Raw genomic sequence first — 16485 nt, forward strand, 5'->3', positions numbered from 1 at the left:
GAATCGGACTTTCCAACACGAGTTGGGCATTTTTTTTACTCACACTGGTGTGTAACGCTGGGGAGGTATTATTGGGTGTCACTTCGCTGCACACAAAACCACGAGGGGTTCACCAGAGATCGTTTACTCGAACTCTACACGATTTTCGATAAACCGCACCTCGTTGCGCAAGGAAGTATTAAGAAGGAGAAGAAGCACAAACCGAGGAACAGTCAACGCCGAATGTGTAGAATAAGGAAGAAGAATATTGGTCCGTTGACTCTTTGTTGACACTCGTAAGGAGTTGTTGGGATCTCTCAAGCCCAGCCATGGAAGAAGTGATACGGAGATTTCTTTCCTGATGCTGCGATCTCACGCGTAAGCGTTCCCTACAAAAATGTGAGTAACGTTACACCTGCGATTTTATATGTAGGAAATCACAATATGCCAGCTCAAAACACATAACGTTACTCGTGTGTTTATCGATGTTATACAGACAAGCCAGTACAACATTACAGTGCTTAACATGAGAAAATCTGTGCTCACGCGTTCACAAAACGGAAAGTGATGCGTAACTAGTTTTTCTATTGTACTTGTAGGGACACGAAGTTGCTGGCCTCCGCCGTGGTCGTCTGGGAATGGCTGAACGAGCACGGGCGCTGGCGGCCGTACAGCCCAGCCGTGTCTCACCACATAGAGGCGGTGATAAGAAGCGATCTCCGCGGCGGCAGCGTCGTTTTAGGCCGAGCTGACAGCCGCCTGTCGCCCTACATCATCGATCTACACTCCATGCATCAGTTCAGACAAGATACCGGTAAGATGAAGATCAGCGGCGCAGCACTCTACCTGTGGCAAGCCACTTTTACATTCATTCTTTATAACGATCTAATTGAAAATTCTGTTATGTTATTATTTGTGATCCTGGACCTAAAAAAAAAAAACCTGTCTTAAAGGGGTCATATGATGCGATTTCATTTTTTCCTTTCTCTTTGGAGTGTTACAAGCTTGGTGCATAAAGAAGATATTTACATTTGCAAAGACTAAAGTCTCAAATCCAAAGAGATATTCTTTATAAAATTAAGAGTCAGCCACACCTACCTAAAACAGCTCGTTCTAACACGCCCCCACATATCTACCTCACTATTAAGCCGGGGCTTTCGCTCACGTTAGGCCGCTGTGTTTTTCGTTGTGAAAGCAAAACTACTTTGTTTGGTCTTCCAAAAGAGGATGATATCCGCTTCGTCATGCCTAGAGCTGATCTGTGCTGGTCGCTGAGGGAATACATCAACTTAGTGCTGTGGATCGCCGGCACATTTTATGGAGGACTGTTTACTGATCCTGGGAGAGTAACGTTAGACTAAAATGCCGGCAGTTCTGACTCACAGTCTGTAAGTACACAGCTTTCTCTTTCCGTAATCCCTCCCTGTCTTGCTTTTTCTAATCTGAACAATGTCTGAAACTTTGCATTACAAACACTTCCTGTGTTTATTTGCCTCTTTATGATGAATCGTTGTTTGTATTGTGCTTAGCAACGGCAGACGCCATGAAAGCACGTATTTCAGCGCAAAGTCTGTCTACACTGAACGCTACAAAGCGACCGTTGCCAATCATTTGAACTTTGTGTCAGTACGTCATAAAGAGAACGCGGCATCAGTTTACTGTCGGGGATTTGTCGTGCCGCACCACATCCAGTGTAGACAGCATCACTTATTATAATGGGTTCATTGTATTTTGTCGCGCGCATCCGGTGTAGACATGGTGAGAGCCACGCAGATGCACATGAACACTAATTTCTGTTCACGTCTGCGTCTATTTGTGCCTGAAATACTGTGCTCTGCAAGTATCCTTGTAAACGCAGTTGCTTATGGCTTAGCTAAAGGGAAACAATTGAGAAAGAAAATGGATGTGTAACAGTATATTGGTTTACAGCAGTTTAATGTTCCTGAGGATTTCTGTGTTATGAATGTTAATCAAACAACAAAACACAAAGAAAAATCACTTTTGTAGCTTTAACACAGATTTATTAGATTTAGTTTATACAGTGAAGAAGACTATGCAGTGTTATTTTACATTTGATTATTCAATTTCTGTACCTAAATACTGTTAGACTTACCTGAAAAATATTTCTATGCTTGTAATTTGTTTATTTCCTATGCTGATTTACTCGCCTACAAAATCACCCCAATCATTGATTATTTTTTTTTCCCAAATAAACTATTCAAGTCATGTGGTGATTTTTTTTTTTCATATCGCAATATATATCGCAGAAAAATAAAATATCGCAATGTGATTTTCTTCCAATATCGTGCAACCCTAAACCTAACCAAGCTGTAAATATGAAAGCCTGTCTCTTCCACAAAAGAAAGTAAAAGAAGGTAACTGCTACTTTTTATTTTACAATTTGGACTTTGTTTCTCGCTGTTGTGAGTTTTTTTTTTTTTTTTCTCAATCGCAATTGCGAGTTTATAACACAATTCAGACTTTTCTTCTCAGAATTGCGAGTTAACATCCTGACTTTTTTCATGCAATTCTGAGTTAGAGGAAAAAGGTCAGACTTGTGAGATGTAACATCAGAATTGCAAGAAAGAAGAAGTCCGAATTGTGAGATAGTCACATTTTTTTTATCCCGTGGTGGAAACAAGCTTCCATACATAAATGCTAGAATCTCATGAATACAATTGGAATAGAATCCAGCAACAATTGGAATACATTGTACATTTGAATCAAGTGGTAAAGATTTACTCTTTTGGAGCTATGACTAGTAGCAAAGGAATCAGTGCTAGTATCTCTTGGTGAAACTAAAGAAAAGACTAGTCATTGAGTAATTAAAAATACAAGTATTAGTAACAGATAACTGTTCGTTTTATGGAATAATTGTTAAAACGTCTTGAGAGTTAAGTGTCTAATCAGTTTGTTGAAAACATAGCCCCGCAACTGATAAAAAGTGAGTGACGAACATATCATTTATGATTTATAACTTAAAAGCACATCTAAGCTCTGTAGTAAACATACTCTTGCAGTCTGCATTCAGCAGTTTTGATGTGTTGTTTTCGCACCTTCACTTCATGTACTTATGCACTTATTTGAGTTTTGAAGTGTGACATTGAATAATGTCCACTGTCTGTCTAGGCAGCTGTTGTTTTAGAAGGATATACAATGGCAGATATATATAAGCCACACATTGCATAGCAAAATATGAGACCAAGTTAAATTTTTTGCCATAAACAGGCAATATATGTTAAACAATATAATATTAAAAGTAGATATATGTATGACTGGACAACACAAATCGAAGGAGTGTGAAAATATAGGTGCAGAAAAAAGGCACGCATGTCATGCTCTAGTAAACACAGCTTGTTACAGAACTCCACCCATTTTTTCAGATTTTAGTCAGACTAAACCTCTATTTCTTTAGTTTTATATGTAAAGTGTTTAAAGTCCTGTATGTTTGCAGACCCTGATTAAAGTGACTCACAGCAAATTCTTGGGCCAAAACTGCCTATTTATCCCTGTGGATAAAGTGCATTGGTGGTAATCAAGTGCACAAGGACACTCATAACCACACAGGCCTAATGTGAATAATGGTTTACAGATACACACACCCAGGCAGCTCCCCAATTTTTTTTGCTAACACCCAAATTGTTTTGAAATGCAGGCTTTTCTCAGGTAATGTTTTGCCACCAAACTAAGATGAGGTTAGTGACATTTGCAACCTTAATCGCTCTGTCAAGACTTGCCCTAAAAACCTGCAAAGTAACTTGCTCAGACACACGTACACAGAGAGTGAAGTTCCTTAAAGGACTACCCAGGGAAATGAGAACACTTCCATGGGAAAGAACGAAACTATAAAGATTGATTGAGGGGGGAAGAAAAGGGGAGTGGTTGTTATTGTGCAACAGGCTAGTGTGTAGTTTCATCAAATCTGGGCCCCTGGGGTGCCGTCAGTTACTCTGTTTTCCATTGCAGTCTGGAGATTAGTATAACACACACACTCACACCCACATAGGGCAGGATTGTGTTTCTCCTCATCCAGTGACTCTCACATGGTTGGGCTGAAATAATTTCTTTCAGGCTGACCATTCTGTGAATCATGTCTGTTGGTGTCACTGCCTCCCATGAACACACATGCACTACCAGTCAAATAATAATAAAGATTTTTTAAATGTTTTTTAAAGAAGTGTCTCATGCTCACCAAGACTGCATTTTTTTGGTTAGTAAAAACAGCAATATTGTAAAATATTATTACAATTTAAAACAGCAAAATAATATATTATAAAAAATATATAATATTGTAAAATAAAATGTAATTTATTTCTGTGCTGACAAAAATAAATTTTCAGCAGCCATTACTTGAGTATTCAGTGTCATTAGTATCAGTAATTATTGGTGCTCAATTAAAAAAGTTCAAAAAAGTTTTTTTTTTTAAATACAGATAAACTGATACCTTTAGTTTTTTTTCCCCGTTTAAAAGAACAGCATTTATTTTAAATAGAAATCTTTTATAACATTAGAAATAGCTTTACTGTTATTTTTAAACAATTTAACGCATCCTTGCTGAATAAATGTTTTTTTTAAATTCTACCCCAAAGTTTTGAATGACGGTTTATGAAGGTTTCCACAAAAAAAAAAAAAAAAATTAAGTAGCAAAACCTGTTTTCAACAAACAGTAAGAAATGTTTATTAAACACTAAATCAGCATATTAGAATGATTTCTGAAGGATCATGTGACACTGAAGACTGGAGTAATGATGCTACAAATTCAGCTTTTCATCACAGTAATAAATTACATTTTAAAAACTATAAAATAGAAAGCAGTTGTTTTGTTTTAAATTGTCATAATATTTCACAATATTACAGGTTTTTTTAATAAACTAAATGCAGCCTTTGTTTCAATTTTCAAAACGTTTAAAAAAAAAATCTGAATTATTTCAAACTTTTGAATGGTAGTATAATAAAAAAAAAAGCTTTCTCTTTCCGTAATCCCTCCCTGTCTTGCTTTTTCTAATCTGAACAATGTCTGAAACTTTGCATTACAAACACTTCCTGTGTTTATTTGCCTCTTTATGATGAATCGTTGTTGTATTTCCTCAATTGTAAGTCGCTTTGGATAAAAGCGTCTGCTAAATGATTAAATGTAAATGCAGTATAGTTGTTGAGTTTGCTTTCTGCTTGTGTTGCTTGAGCTGCAAGCTACAGTTTATCATTTTCAGTGCTGAAAACCATTTTAGTTTATGGCCTCTTTTTCTTCTCTTTATCTACAACTCTAACTCTCTTTTTCCATTGGATTCATGCTATAAGGATCCTTTGTGTGCCTCAGTTTTACTTAAGCCCAATGGGTTATGGGACACCCCCTGTGGTGCGCGGTGACACCGATTCTATCTGGGGGCCTCCTCAAGGCATTATGAATGTAGTAGAGGAGAAATTTTTACACACTAAATGTGTTCACACCAAAATCACAGTCACAGTTAACAATGTGACCCATTCTAGAAAATTGTTTAATAATTGCATGTACCACGACGAAAACATGATGCTGATCGACATGAGTCTCTCTAAAGGAGGCTTTTCCAGTCTAACAGCTTTGCTGTGATACAAAGGAAAGTTTTTTAAGTATCAAGCTTCATTTTCAAATAGCTGCCTTCTCATTTGTCACAGTCATATACAGTATTTGATGATTGGTTAATATTTTTAGATTTCCACTGACCTTTTGTAGCCATCCAGATTTACACTTTATAAATGACAGAAGTCTAGAAACATGAACAGAAAATATTTTATAATAGAAAACAATACATAAAGGAAGAAATGTTAACCCCCATCCATCAGTGATCGTATTTAATCACTATAGTATACTCAACTAGATAAAACATATATCAGAGGTTTTAAAAGAATAATTTTGCATTTATAATTCATTGCATTTATTGTATCTGATAAATTATTATCTTTTTTTTTTTTTAAAAAGAGAGGGGAATAAAGTTGTTACTTTTGAAGACGGGAGGGAAATAAAAGTGGGGACCATGATGGAGGCACTCAGCCAACAACAATGGAAACAGATGGACAGTCCCTGTACACCTGCTGTAGGGCTTTGTGCTGCTGAAAAGGTCCTGGGATCCTTAACCCAATGTCACAGTTTATGATCCGCTGTAGCACAGCCTTCTACTCCCACTTGCATACTAGCACAAGCTTGCACACTTTAAGTGCAGGCAGTATGATTGGCATGTGAAAGTGGACATGGCCATCTGTTGCTGTACTGCAGTGTTGAGAGGAGGCAGGCACAGGACAGACTCTATTGAACGGAGACATGTAGTAATATTAAATAGCATGATTTCAATTCGTCACGATCAATACTGATGGAATCATTTATTTTACTTACTGATGTATGTGATGAGAGAGGGTTTTTTGTGATATCAGACTGCAGGAAATATTGAATTTTAAAGCCTTGTTGAGAGCCTTATGGGAGTGTCATGCCGTGTTGCTTACAGTGAGGGTTGAAAAACTAAAATTACATTAATTGGTAGAATAATCGGATTAATTCACAAAATGTGTCACATTTCATCAAGTCATTTTTGAAATCAAGTTTAATGCAAAAGCACATAATAAAAAATTTTTTTTCAAGAAATTTAAATGATTATTTAGCTAAATTGCATTAAATTGATCTTAAGTGACTTTAATTACATTTTATAATGTTATGAAAGATTTCTATTTCAAATAAATGCAGTTGTTTTGAACTTTCTATTAATCATCGAATCCTGGCTTCCACAAAAATATTAAACAACAACTGTTGTTTGATTATTGATTAGGTAACACTTTATTTTGAGAGTCTACTTTAGACATTTTATTAACTCTGTTAATTAACTTAATTAGAATGATTTCTGAAGGATCATGTGACACTGAAGACTGGAGTAATGATGCTAAAAAACTCAGCCTTACCATTACAGGAATAAATGACATTATACATTTTTAATTTTTAATATAATTTAAGTTGTAATAATATTTCACAAAATTCGTTTTTTTAAAGCATTATTAAATTAAAAGCAGTCTTCTTTAAAAAAAAAAAAAACATTACAAAATTTTGCTGACCCCAAAGATTTGAATGGTAGTGTGTATTCATCAAGCTTATTTTATTCTCTGGTCCCAGAACACTTTTTCTAAAAGCAGCCACTGAGATACATAATTTGAGTGTCCCAGCCTTAAGGCATATGTGCCGCTCACATGCAGTTAAATACCACATGAACCCATAATACATGTGTTTATCATTAGCTTGACTGTAATTCAGTGAAATGACTTCTCATAAACAGCAACAGAAAAAAGCATGGCATTCATCTGTAATACCAAAAGACATTGTTTCATTCAGGTACAATAGAGCTGAAAGGGAATGACTGTGATTGAGGCACACAGCTGGTAAAGTGAGTTCAGACACAATGAAGGATGATCGAAGCATATTGATGTCTTGCTTTACTCCACCTAATTTCTGGAATGTGCTTTTTATAATTTGGCTGAAGTTACATTAGATCTGCAAAATCATGCAACGTGTAAAACTGACATAATCAGATTTTTAAAAATGTAGTATGTGTACTTAATTAGTGTTTTGTACTAGTAGGTGTATCTGGTTGTTAAAAAGAGAACATGTTCTTTTACTGGTTTTATTGCTTCTAAAACTCAGTATATTCCCAGTTCTCCTCTTGTGATAAGTTCATGCCTCAGTGGGTCTTTTGTGTTCAGCGGCTCTTTGCTTTATGCTCAAATCTATTTATTCATATGGGTTTTTGCTTACTCTTTGTGTGTCCCGGCACTTTGTCATAAATTCTTAAATGTATTTTGTGCATTAGCTAAATGGATGTCGCATGTATTGCCCTAGTTAGATTGAAGAAGTATTACCCTAAACCCTCCAGATCCTGATCTGATCTAGAAAGAGTATAAAACCATTTCTGTTCTGATGAATGGGTTTAAATTTAAACATGCACAAAACACAACAATAGGCATTCACTGGATATAATGGGGAATTGAATGCTTACATTGAAGACATTGTGCAATTATTATCCTGCTGTTCCCTCCTATAATACCACTTGGGTGTCTTTGATGCAGTATTGTTCTGATACTTAGAAAAGAAGTAGAATTAAGGCTACTGATGATCAAATAAAAATGACATGTGTAACATGTTGACAGGCTGCCTCTCTTGTAAGAAAACACTTTATTTAAAGGGATACTCCACCCAAAAATGAAAAGTCTCTCATCAATTACTCACCCTTATGCTGTCTCAGATGTTCATGAATTTCTTTCTTCACATGAACACAAGTACACAGTCCCTATAACTGGTTGATTACATCTACTTTATTATAATTGATTCATAACCCTACCGTTTTACCTCCTCAGGTACGTTAAGACCAGTGCGACGGAGTTTCTATGACCCCACCTCAGCACCAGGCCAAGGTTGGATATGGGAGTGGGAAAATGACGCAGGTTCCTGGACGACCTATGACATGGAGGTGATCATTGCCTTGCAAGCAGCATGGGACCGACAGCAACCCTGGCTGGATCTGACATCGATGGGCTTTTGTTACTTTGTGGACTTCCAGACCATGACCCAGATTAACAGGCAAACACAGCAGCAGCGGCGCATCCAGAGACACTCAGACATGGTTTACCCACTAGTCTCTGGGCCACTGTCTAAAACCTCACAGGCTTGGGGTACAGGCTCAGGGTCTGGAGGCATTGCTAAAGGACTTACATCAGGTGGGGGCTCAAACGGGGCACTTCTTGGGGTAGGTGTTTCTGGATCTACCTTGAGTAGAAAAGGAAGTGCGGTTTACCCAAGCGGGACACTTTCGGTATCATCTCTCGCTCCTTCTGGACAGCCATGCACCTGCCAGCAGTGCATGCTGGTGTTGAGTGTAAAGGCAAATGGCACCTCATCACAGACACTGGGACGTGCAACAAAGCCAAACAGTCCTAAATCCAACTTTGGGACACTTACATCCACCTCTGCGTCCATGTCTGTTTTAAACTCCTATTCTCATACACTACCACATGGCACATCTTTAAAATGCTCGCTCTCGGAAGAAGCCAAGAATTCTGCTACTTTTGATCAGTCATTGTCTCTTCTCACATCGGGCACTGCCAATCTCTCAGTCTCCTCCAGCCGCCCACCGCCTCCAACTCTGCCATCGCCGAATCAGCATCCTTCATCCGCCCCAAGCTCTTCGTCTTCTGCAACATTTGTTCCAACTGCCATGCTTATTAACACATCAACCAGTCGCTCATCATCCACAGATTTGACGTCATCTTCAACATCGTTGCCTTCTCAACGCTCTGCTGCCTGTGCTGCCCCTCTGCCATCTCGTGCCAGTCTGACAGGGCTTAGTCGGCCTGCTTTGCAGAGAATTGCCATGGCACAGTCACGGGCCCTTATTGCCTCTGGGTGAGAAAAGCCATTTTACCTTTCTCTTTCAGTTTCCCCCAGTACACATTATAGTTTATTTCATTATGCTATGATTTAAATTTATAATATACAATATCGTTAAAAAGGTTAGGGTCAGTACAATTTATTTATTTTTTTTTGGAAGAAATTAATACTTTTATTAAGCAAGAATGGATTAAACTGATCAAAAGTGACAAAAAAAGACATTTATAAAATTACAGAAGATTTTAGTTTCAAATAAATGCTCTACTGAAAAAAAAAAAATCTTGAAAAATCATGGTTTCCAAAAGAAATGTCATCATACATCAAATCACATCAAATCAGCATATCAGAATGATTTCTTGAAGGGTCATGTGATGCTGAAGACTGGAGTATTGATGCTGAAAATTCAGCTTTACCTGACAGAAATAAATTACATTTTAAAATATATTTAAATACAATTTCATATAACTTTTCTAATAATATTTCACAATATTTCTGTTTTTACTGTATTCTTTCAAAACATAAAAAAAAACAAAAAACTTTCCGACCTCAAACTTTTTAACAGTAGTGTATAGGGATGCACCGAATGTTCGGCAACCGAAATTATTCGGCCGAAAATAGCAAAAAAAAGCTCTTTTGGCGTTCGGCCGAACAAGCGAAAAGATCGAATAAATTGTACCGAACAATGATATGACGCGATCAAATAGCAACCAGCGCAGAGTGAGAGGCGCGCACTCTTTATTATACAGCACACACGTCAGCAGTGTGGAAGCTTTTAGACCAGGGCAGTGTGGAAGCATTTAAACTGTTGGAGAAAGACGCAAAAATCATTACAAGCACCGACAGCGAGAGACTGTTTAGTACTGCATCGCATGTATTCAATGAGAAGAGGAAGGAATGATTGTTGCTGGTTACTGTATGATGATTGAAATCGCGAAATGGCCCTAAACACTAAAAACTGCAGAACGTTATGTTTTCTAATACAGGCGCGGATTGCATGTGACAGCGCTGCACGAACTCGCAGCAGATCTGCTTTTTAACCAGGGTTCAAAGTCCAAAGCGCGAGGAAAATCTGCGCTGATACAGTCGCCAGTTGCTCAGTCACATTTTTATGAATTTTAACAAGGCATGTGACAATGCGATACGTACGACGTATTCGTAATGAGACTCATTTATAAATCTGTTGTCAACAAAAATAAAAAAAGCAAGAACTCTTATCAACATTCATAAATGTTAGTATTGTAATTCTACTGTTGTTCTGTAAAATAAAATAAAAAGTAAGACAATAATAATGATAATAATCATTACAACAGTTATTATTTTACTAACTTATTAATTTTAAGTTAAATTGTGCTTTGTTGGTATAATGTCTGCTAGAATGTTAAAAGTGTTCAGTGTTAAATATTTTTAAATTGTTGTTTTGTAATTTTTTTGTCTTTGAAAAACAAGACAAAACAGTAAAAAGCACATTTTGACTTTTTAATTTATGCAATGGTGAAAAAAAAAAATTGGCAAAATACATGGGGAAAAAAACTCCGTGTTCAGTATTCGGCCTTCGGCCCTGTGTTTAATTTTGTTCGGTTTCGGCTTCGGCCAAGAATTTTCATTTCGGTGCATCCCTAGTAGTGTATATTTATATTATTATAAGGTCCTACAATAATAATGTTGTTTGCATATAATATTATGTATTATTTGGATATTTATGCCACACTCAATGTGATGTATGAATGTCACTGCATTAGATAACAAAATATAAAATGTTGTCTTATTTAAAAGAAAGATACACAGTTTAATAAAAATTATTGCTAATAAAACAATAAATAAACTGTTCATAATTAACAAATTTAGCACTTTCCGGATGCTATCGACATGTTCTACTGACAACCAGACAATGGCCAAAGAATATTAACCTGTGGTTACTCTGCTTGGAAACCTTTGTGAACTTCAGGAAACAGACTTTGCTGACTAAAATGACCAGTATATATATATATAGTATAGTGTTAATAGGTGTGAGTTCAGCTCATGTATTAGTGTGTTCTTGTATTTTACCCCTCCTCTGTGTGGGAGTGTGTTTCTCACACTGCTAAATCATCCATGTCTGCTCTGTTTGATGACCATCTGGAGAAAGAATGGTCTTATTCGTTCCCTCCCCACCCCCTTTATGTCTATAGCTGTTTCTCTGGCTTTTCCCGCAGCTCTCAGTCGTGATTTCATGTTCACGCTGGGTTTCTGCAGCAACCTTTGTTGACAAGACATGGGCTGGTCTGCATTAGCAACACAATGCTCTCTCACTGAAGCATTTGACATAGTAGCGTGTGTGTGCATGTCTACGTTTGGAAGGATTTGGGGTGACGAGCAAAAGGTTTCGACGTTGACTGTTGTAACGATTGTGTCCCAGTGTTTCCTGAAGCATTAGTAGACATGACATTTGGTGATAGGGGTTTAGGATGAAGCTTGAGTGGATTTCAGTAGTTTGAGAATAAACTGTGTGTAAATACAGCCAGGAACAGATTTGAGGTATTTTGACTCTTTTGTGGCTAATTATGATGTTACATGCTAAAGACAGCTGGACGATATATTATTAAAAATTGTACCACGGCTAGATTATAAATCAAATACAAATTAAATCATCGAACACAGGTGTTACATACATGTGTGAGAACATGGTGTGAGTCTGGTGCTCTTTCTAATGGTACGTTCTGTTTAAGACGTAAAGCCATCTGGAGGCATAGAGCAGCAGTTGTTGAGCATGTGTTTGAGAGAAAACAAAGCAACAATTCTGTTGTAAAGGCAGGATCAAGGGTCAGTGAAGGTCAAAAGCTTCCCCATTGGCCTTACCCAAACAGTCATCTACCCTCCAATGTCAGGCACTTATGTTATTTCAATGGAAAACAAAACAGGCATATAAATAACAACTACTGCTGCAGTGTTTATGATTGGCTAAAATGGTTTTAGCCAATTATAATCTGTTAGCTAATCTGTCATCATTTTGAACAAACATGCAACAAGTCCTTCCTTTACCACTTAACCACTTCAGCATATTTGGTTCAGTTTTCACTTTCGTGTGAATAAAATCGTGCTGCAAACAGAACTTCTATTCAAGAGGGAAAAAAAGTGTGGCAGTTAACAAATTAATTTATCAGTGTCAAAAACCTTTCCTTTTTCATTCGTAGTGCCATTTTTCATAAATATTACTGTGAAGTTGTTGATTTCAGATTCACCTGTCCCTAATCGTCACATCACAGCTCATTTTTTTTCTATGTCATCTGACATAGTATCCTTTGTTGGTATCAGCAAAGTATTGTTATTTGAGTTTCGGAAGGATGGGAGCATGACAATGAGCAAATGTAACCATAAACGGAGGCATTGCTATTTAGGTCAGCTATGCACCCGTTGACAATAAAATGTCAGAAAATGTCTAAATAGACTGTTACACTTGAAATGTAGCATTTCAGATGTAATTCCAAATCATGCATTTTGCATTTTTATGCAAAGACAAAATAAGAATTTTGTGTAGAATATGCTTTAGCTAAAGTTTCTCCCTGATTTCTTTTAAATTGATGACTGGTCATTGTAAAGTCAAAGTGAAATATGATTCATCGCCTGCCTGATGACTTAGTAGTGAACCATTGACTGTTAATCTCAAAATATTTGATGTTTTCTGACAGCAGACTTTTAAAGCGTGTCTGTGTGCATTTGAAAGTGTATTAACAGCTTCTACATTCATGCACATTTTTCTAAATGTATTTATGTACAGCCATAGCTTTTTTAAGACTAGCAACTAACAGACTGCAGTAAAAGGAGATAAGAAAATAAGTGTGAGAAAACACGGCATAAAAGACCATTGAGTGTGTAAAGAGGGAAGTAAAAGGGCTGTACATTAGAGTTGCTTTTTTTTTGACAACAAAACGTGCTGTGAGATGCGTTTGGTATTTTGTTCCTCATTTTTCACACTGATTTGACCAAAAATTTGCTTATATAATAGTAAATAGTCATTTGATACTTAGCCGAAGTGTCAAAATGCACTTTCAGTTAAGTATCATATAACTGTTGATGTTGGAGGCAGAACAATGCTTTATGTGCACGTTAGTCGTTGAACAAGAACTGCATGTTGTACCCTAGAAATTCAATAGGTTGCTGGGAAAATTCTTGGTAATGAAGAAATTGGTAGAATATCTGTGTCCTAGTTTTACACAGCATTATCATGATATCTATAGAAATTTTGAATTTCAAATAAAAGTCAGTCATCTTTAACTTTATTTTATGTTTTCTCTTGTACGGCCAATGAAATACACTCAAAATATGAGTGTGTGGAAGGTTTCTTTTTGTTTTATGCAGGGTAGCAACCAATAAGGCAATACTGCCACCTACTGTGTTGGGAGTGTCAACCAGATACCAGTTACTTGCGCTGTATATTATCAAATGTGTAGCGTTAACACAATATCAGTATTTTATATTTGAAATATCACAGTATATTGCAACACCCCTACACTAAAAAAAATCTTCAGTTTCAAGAGGGAAAGATATTGCAGTTTTGAAGTTTTTAGTTTCAGATCTGTCGCTTTGGTGAGAGTTGCATTTTAGCAATATAGGAGAACATTAAGTAAGACAGCAATCAGTGTGTCCATTGGCCTTATAGAGCTTCTTTTTTTCTCTCTCTCTCTTAGGGTACCGACAGTACCAGTGAAGAATCTTAATGACTCCAGCACTGTCCATCCGGCTTTAGCTGGTAGGAAAATAAGACACATTCCTTATACATTTTCAGAAATGAAAAGCTGGCTGTACATAACTTAATTCTAGTTTATACATTCTAATCTATTAAAACGTACGCATTATGATGCTTTGCAGGTATTACGGGTATTCTGATGAGTGCAGCAGGACTACCAGTATGTTTGACCCGTCCACCAAAACTAGTTCTGCATCCCCCACCTGTCAACAAGAGTGACATAAGACCAATTCCTGGCATTGGGAAGTGTTGCCGCAAGACCACCAAGAAACAAGCACGCAAAGGTAAGAATGCATGGGTATTTGTACGTATAGACAAATTCACAGATAAACACGCTGTACTGCAGTGTTGCTTCATGATTTTGTTTCTGAAAGCTGCTACTGCAGAAGCGATGACCAAAGTCCTTAAGTAAGTTTGCACTTTATCAATTCATGCCACAGTACACTATAGTGGCAAAAGAAGTCTTGCTTGGTATAACAGATTTATACTTGAGGAAACCACTGAAACATAAATGCAGCAGCCACCAATCTCTACCAGCTGTCGCCATCGATTGCCATTCAGCAGATTTATATACACACCAAATGAAATTTGAAATCTCTACATACTAAACATAAGTGATTTGTTTTCCAGGTAGAACACCTGAGGAAGTGGTAAAAAGGTACTTGCAGAAGGTCAGGAATCCGCCAGAAGAAGTAAGACATCGTTGTTACTTTGTTTCCTTTAATCGTTATGTAATCTAAACCTGGCAGCAAATCTGAGCTGGCAGTAAAGTGTACACAGGCCAAGTAGCATTGTAGACCTGTATTAACGAATCCTCCTGGAAAACATGAAGAGACATGAAAAGTTGGTGTCTTTTTCAAAGGCACATTAGTTTATTTTAGAAAGAACGTATTTTTCGTTCTATGTTTCTCTCAAGTTGTAAAAAATAAACATGAAATTCTGCACGTACATGCACATATAAATGCATATAGTAAGATGTAACTAACCATGTAATTGTGCCTAGTTAAAGGGGTCATATGATGCAATTTCTATTTTTCCTTTTCTTTAGTGTGTTAAGTAGCTATTTGTTCGGGTATAAGATCTGCAGAGTTACAAAGCTCAAAGTCTCCCACAAAAGGATTTATTCTATCTAAAAGAGAAGGCTGATCCAGACCGGGCTAAAACGCCTCATTCAAACACGCCCCCACATCTCTACGTCACGATGTGGAAATATTTGCGTAATGCTGCCCAAATGTTCATGCAAAGAAAGAAGGTGTGGTTTCAGGAACCGCAGTAGTGTTGATGCAGCCATGTCAGGGAGACGCTGTGTTTCTGTGTGAAAGCAAAAGCACTTTATTTGGCCTTCCGAAAGTAGATGCAATGAGGAATCATTGGTTAAGATTTATTTACAACAGAACAGCACAACCCAGATGTGTGAGAATTTGTGCAACGCATTTTATGGACGACAGTTTTGTGAACCTAGGAGAGTAGCCTACAAGGCTGGCTGTGCAAGGCTATTTCTAAAAAAGAAATGGGTCAATTCCGACTTTGCTATGACAATCTGGCGCTTATTCTGAATCAGCTACTGTAAGTATGTTTTCTTAATAGTTTAAGTATTTGCTATTGACTGTTCAAATGCAGAGTTTTGCGCCGTGTAGAGTATCACGTTGTGTGTGTGTGAGAGAGACAGGGTCACATCACAGTGGAGTCAGCTTTCTTAATCGTGGCTTGTGTACCGCAAATACATACCAGCATCACCACTGTGTCTGTCACGTGACTCTGTTCCCCTTTCGGGCTTGAACTGATGGTAAAACTAAGCACATTATGGACCGTCTTTACATTTATGTTGAAAGCTGAATCTCGCGATTATAGAAAGGGGCGTTACTTAGAGGTCTGCTACCCGACCCAGAGCACGACGGGTCCCGAAATACTTTCGGGTTTCGGGTCAGGTTCGGGTTAATGTTTAATGAATAGCTTCGGGTTCGGGTCGGGCTCGGGTTTATAGCTAAACTAAATAATGATCTTTAAAATAGCATCATGTGACCCCTTTAAGACTGTAAAAATAAGTGCTTTTTTTAATTAAGGATTTTACGGTGCAATATATTTCTACAGTATTTTGGTGCAAATTAATTTGTCATTGTCTTGGCAATTTTCCATTTCAATGAAGTCTTTTGAAAGTTTATTTTCTTGCTAGAAAAGGTGACAGTCATACAGTCCTGGCTGCAGAGTGTGACCAGGAGAAATATGTTGACTCAGCATTTATACCCTAATCAAATCCGGATGCTTCTGTTTCATCCAATCATAACACATTTTTAATGCGAGCATGTAGGAACTTTAAGTGAAGTGACATGTGGCCAAGTATGGTGACCCATACTCGGAATTAGTGCTCTGCATTTATCCCATCCAA

The 16485-nt window shown here is 37.2% G+C and overlaps 1 protein-coding gene across 1 annotated transcript in view; it reads left to right on the forward strand.

Moving 5' to 3' along the window:
• Positions 1 to 33: 33 nt before the first annotated feature.
• LOC107676128 (E3 ubiquitin-protein ligase DTX4-like) overlaps positions 34 to 16485 on the forward strand; it is a 19533-nt gene continuing 3081 nt past the window's right edge. Inside the window, exons 1-6 of the mRNA XM_016470652.1 lie at positions 34 to 378; positions 579 to 793; positions 8347 to 9391; positions 14041 to 14102; positions 14222 to 14383; positions 14730 to 14791. Of these exons, the coding sequence (XP_016326138.1) occupies positions 377 to 378; positions 579 to 793; positions 8347 to 9391; positions 14041 to 14102; positions 14222 to 14383; positions 14730 to 14791 (1548 nt within the window). The 5' untranslated portion in view covers positions 34 to 376. The remainder of the gene's footprint in view (positions 379 to 578; positions 794 to 8346; positions 9392 to 14040; positions 14103 to 14221; positions 14384 to 14729; positions 14792 to 16485) is intronic.

The sequence above is a fragment of the Sinocyclocheilus anshuiensis genome, unplaced genomic scaffold (assembly GCF_001515605.1).
Source record: "Sinocyclocheilus anshuiensis isolate Anshui unplaced genomic scaffold, SAMN03320099.WGS_v1.1 scaffold3437, whole genome shotgun sequence".
In the NCBI taxonomy this organism is placed as follows: domain Eukaryota; kingdom Metazoa; phylum Chordata; class Actinopteri; order Cypriniformes; family Cyprinidae; genus Sinocyclocheilus; species Sinocyclocheilus anshuiensis.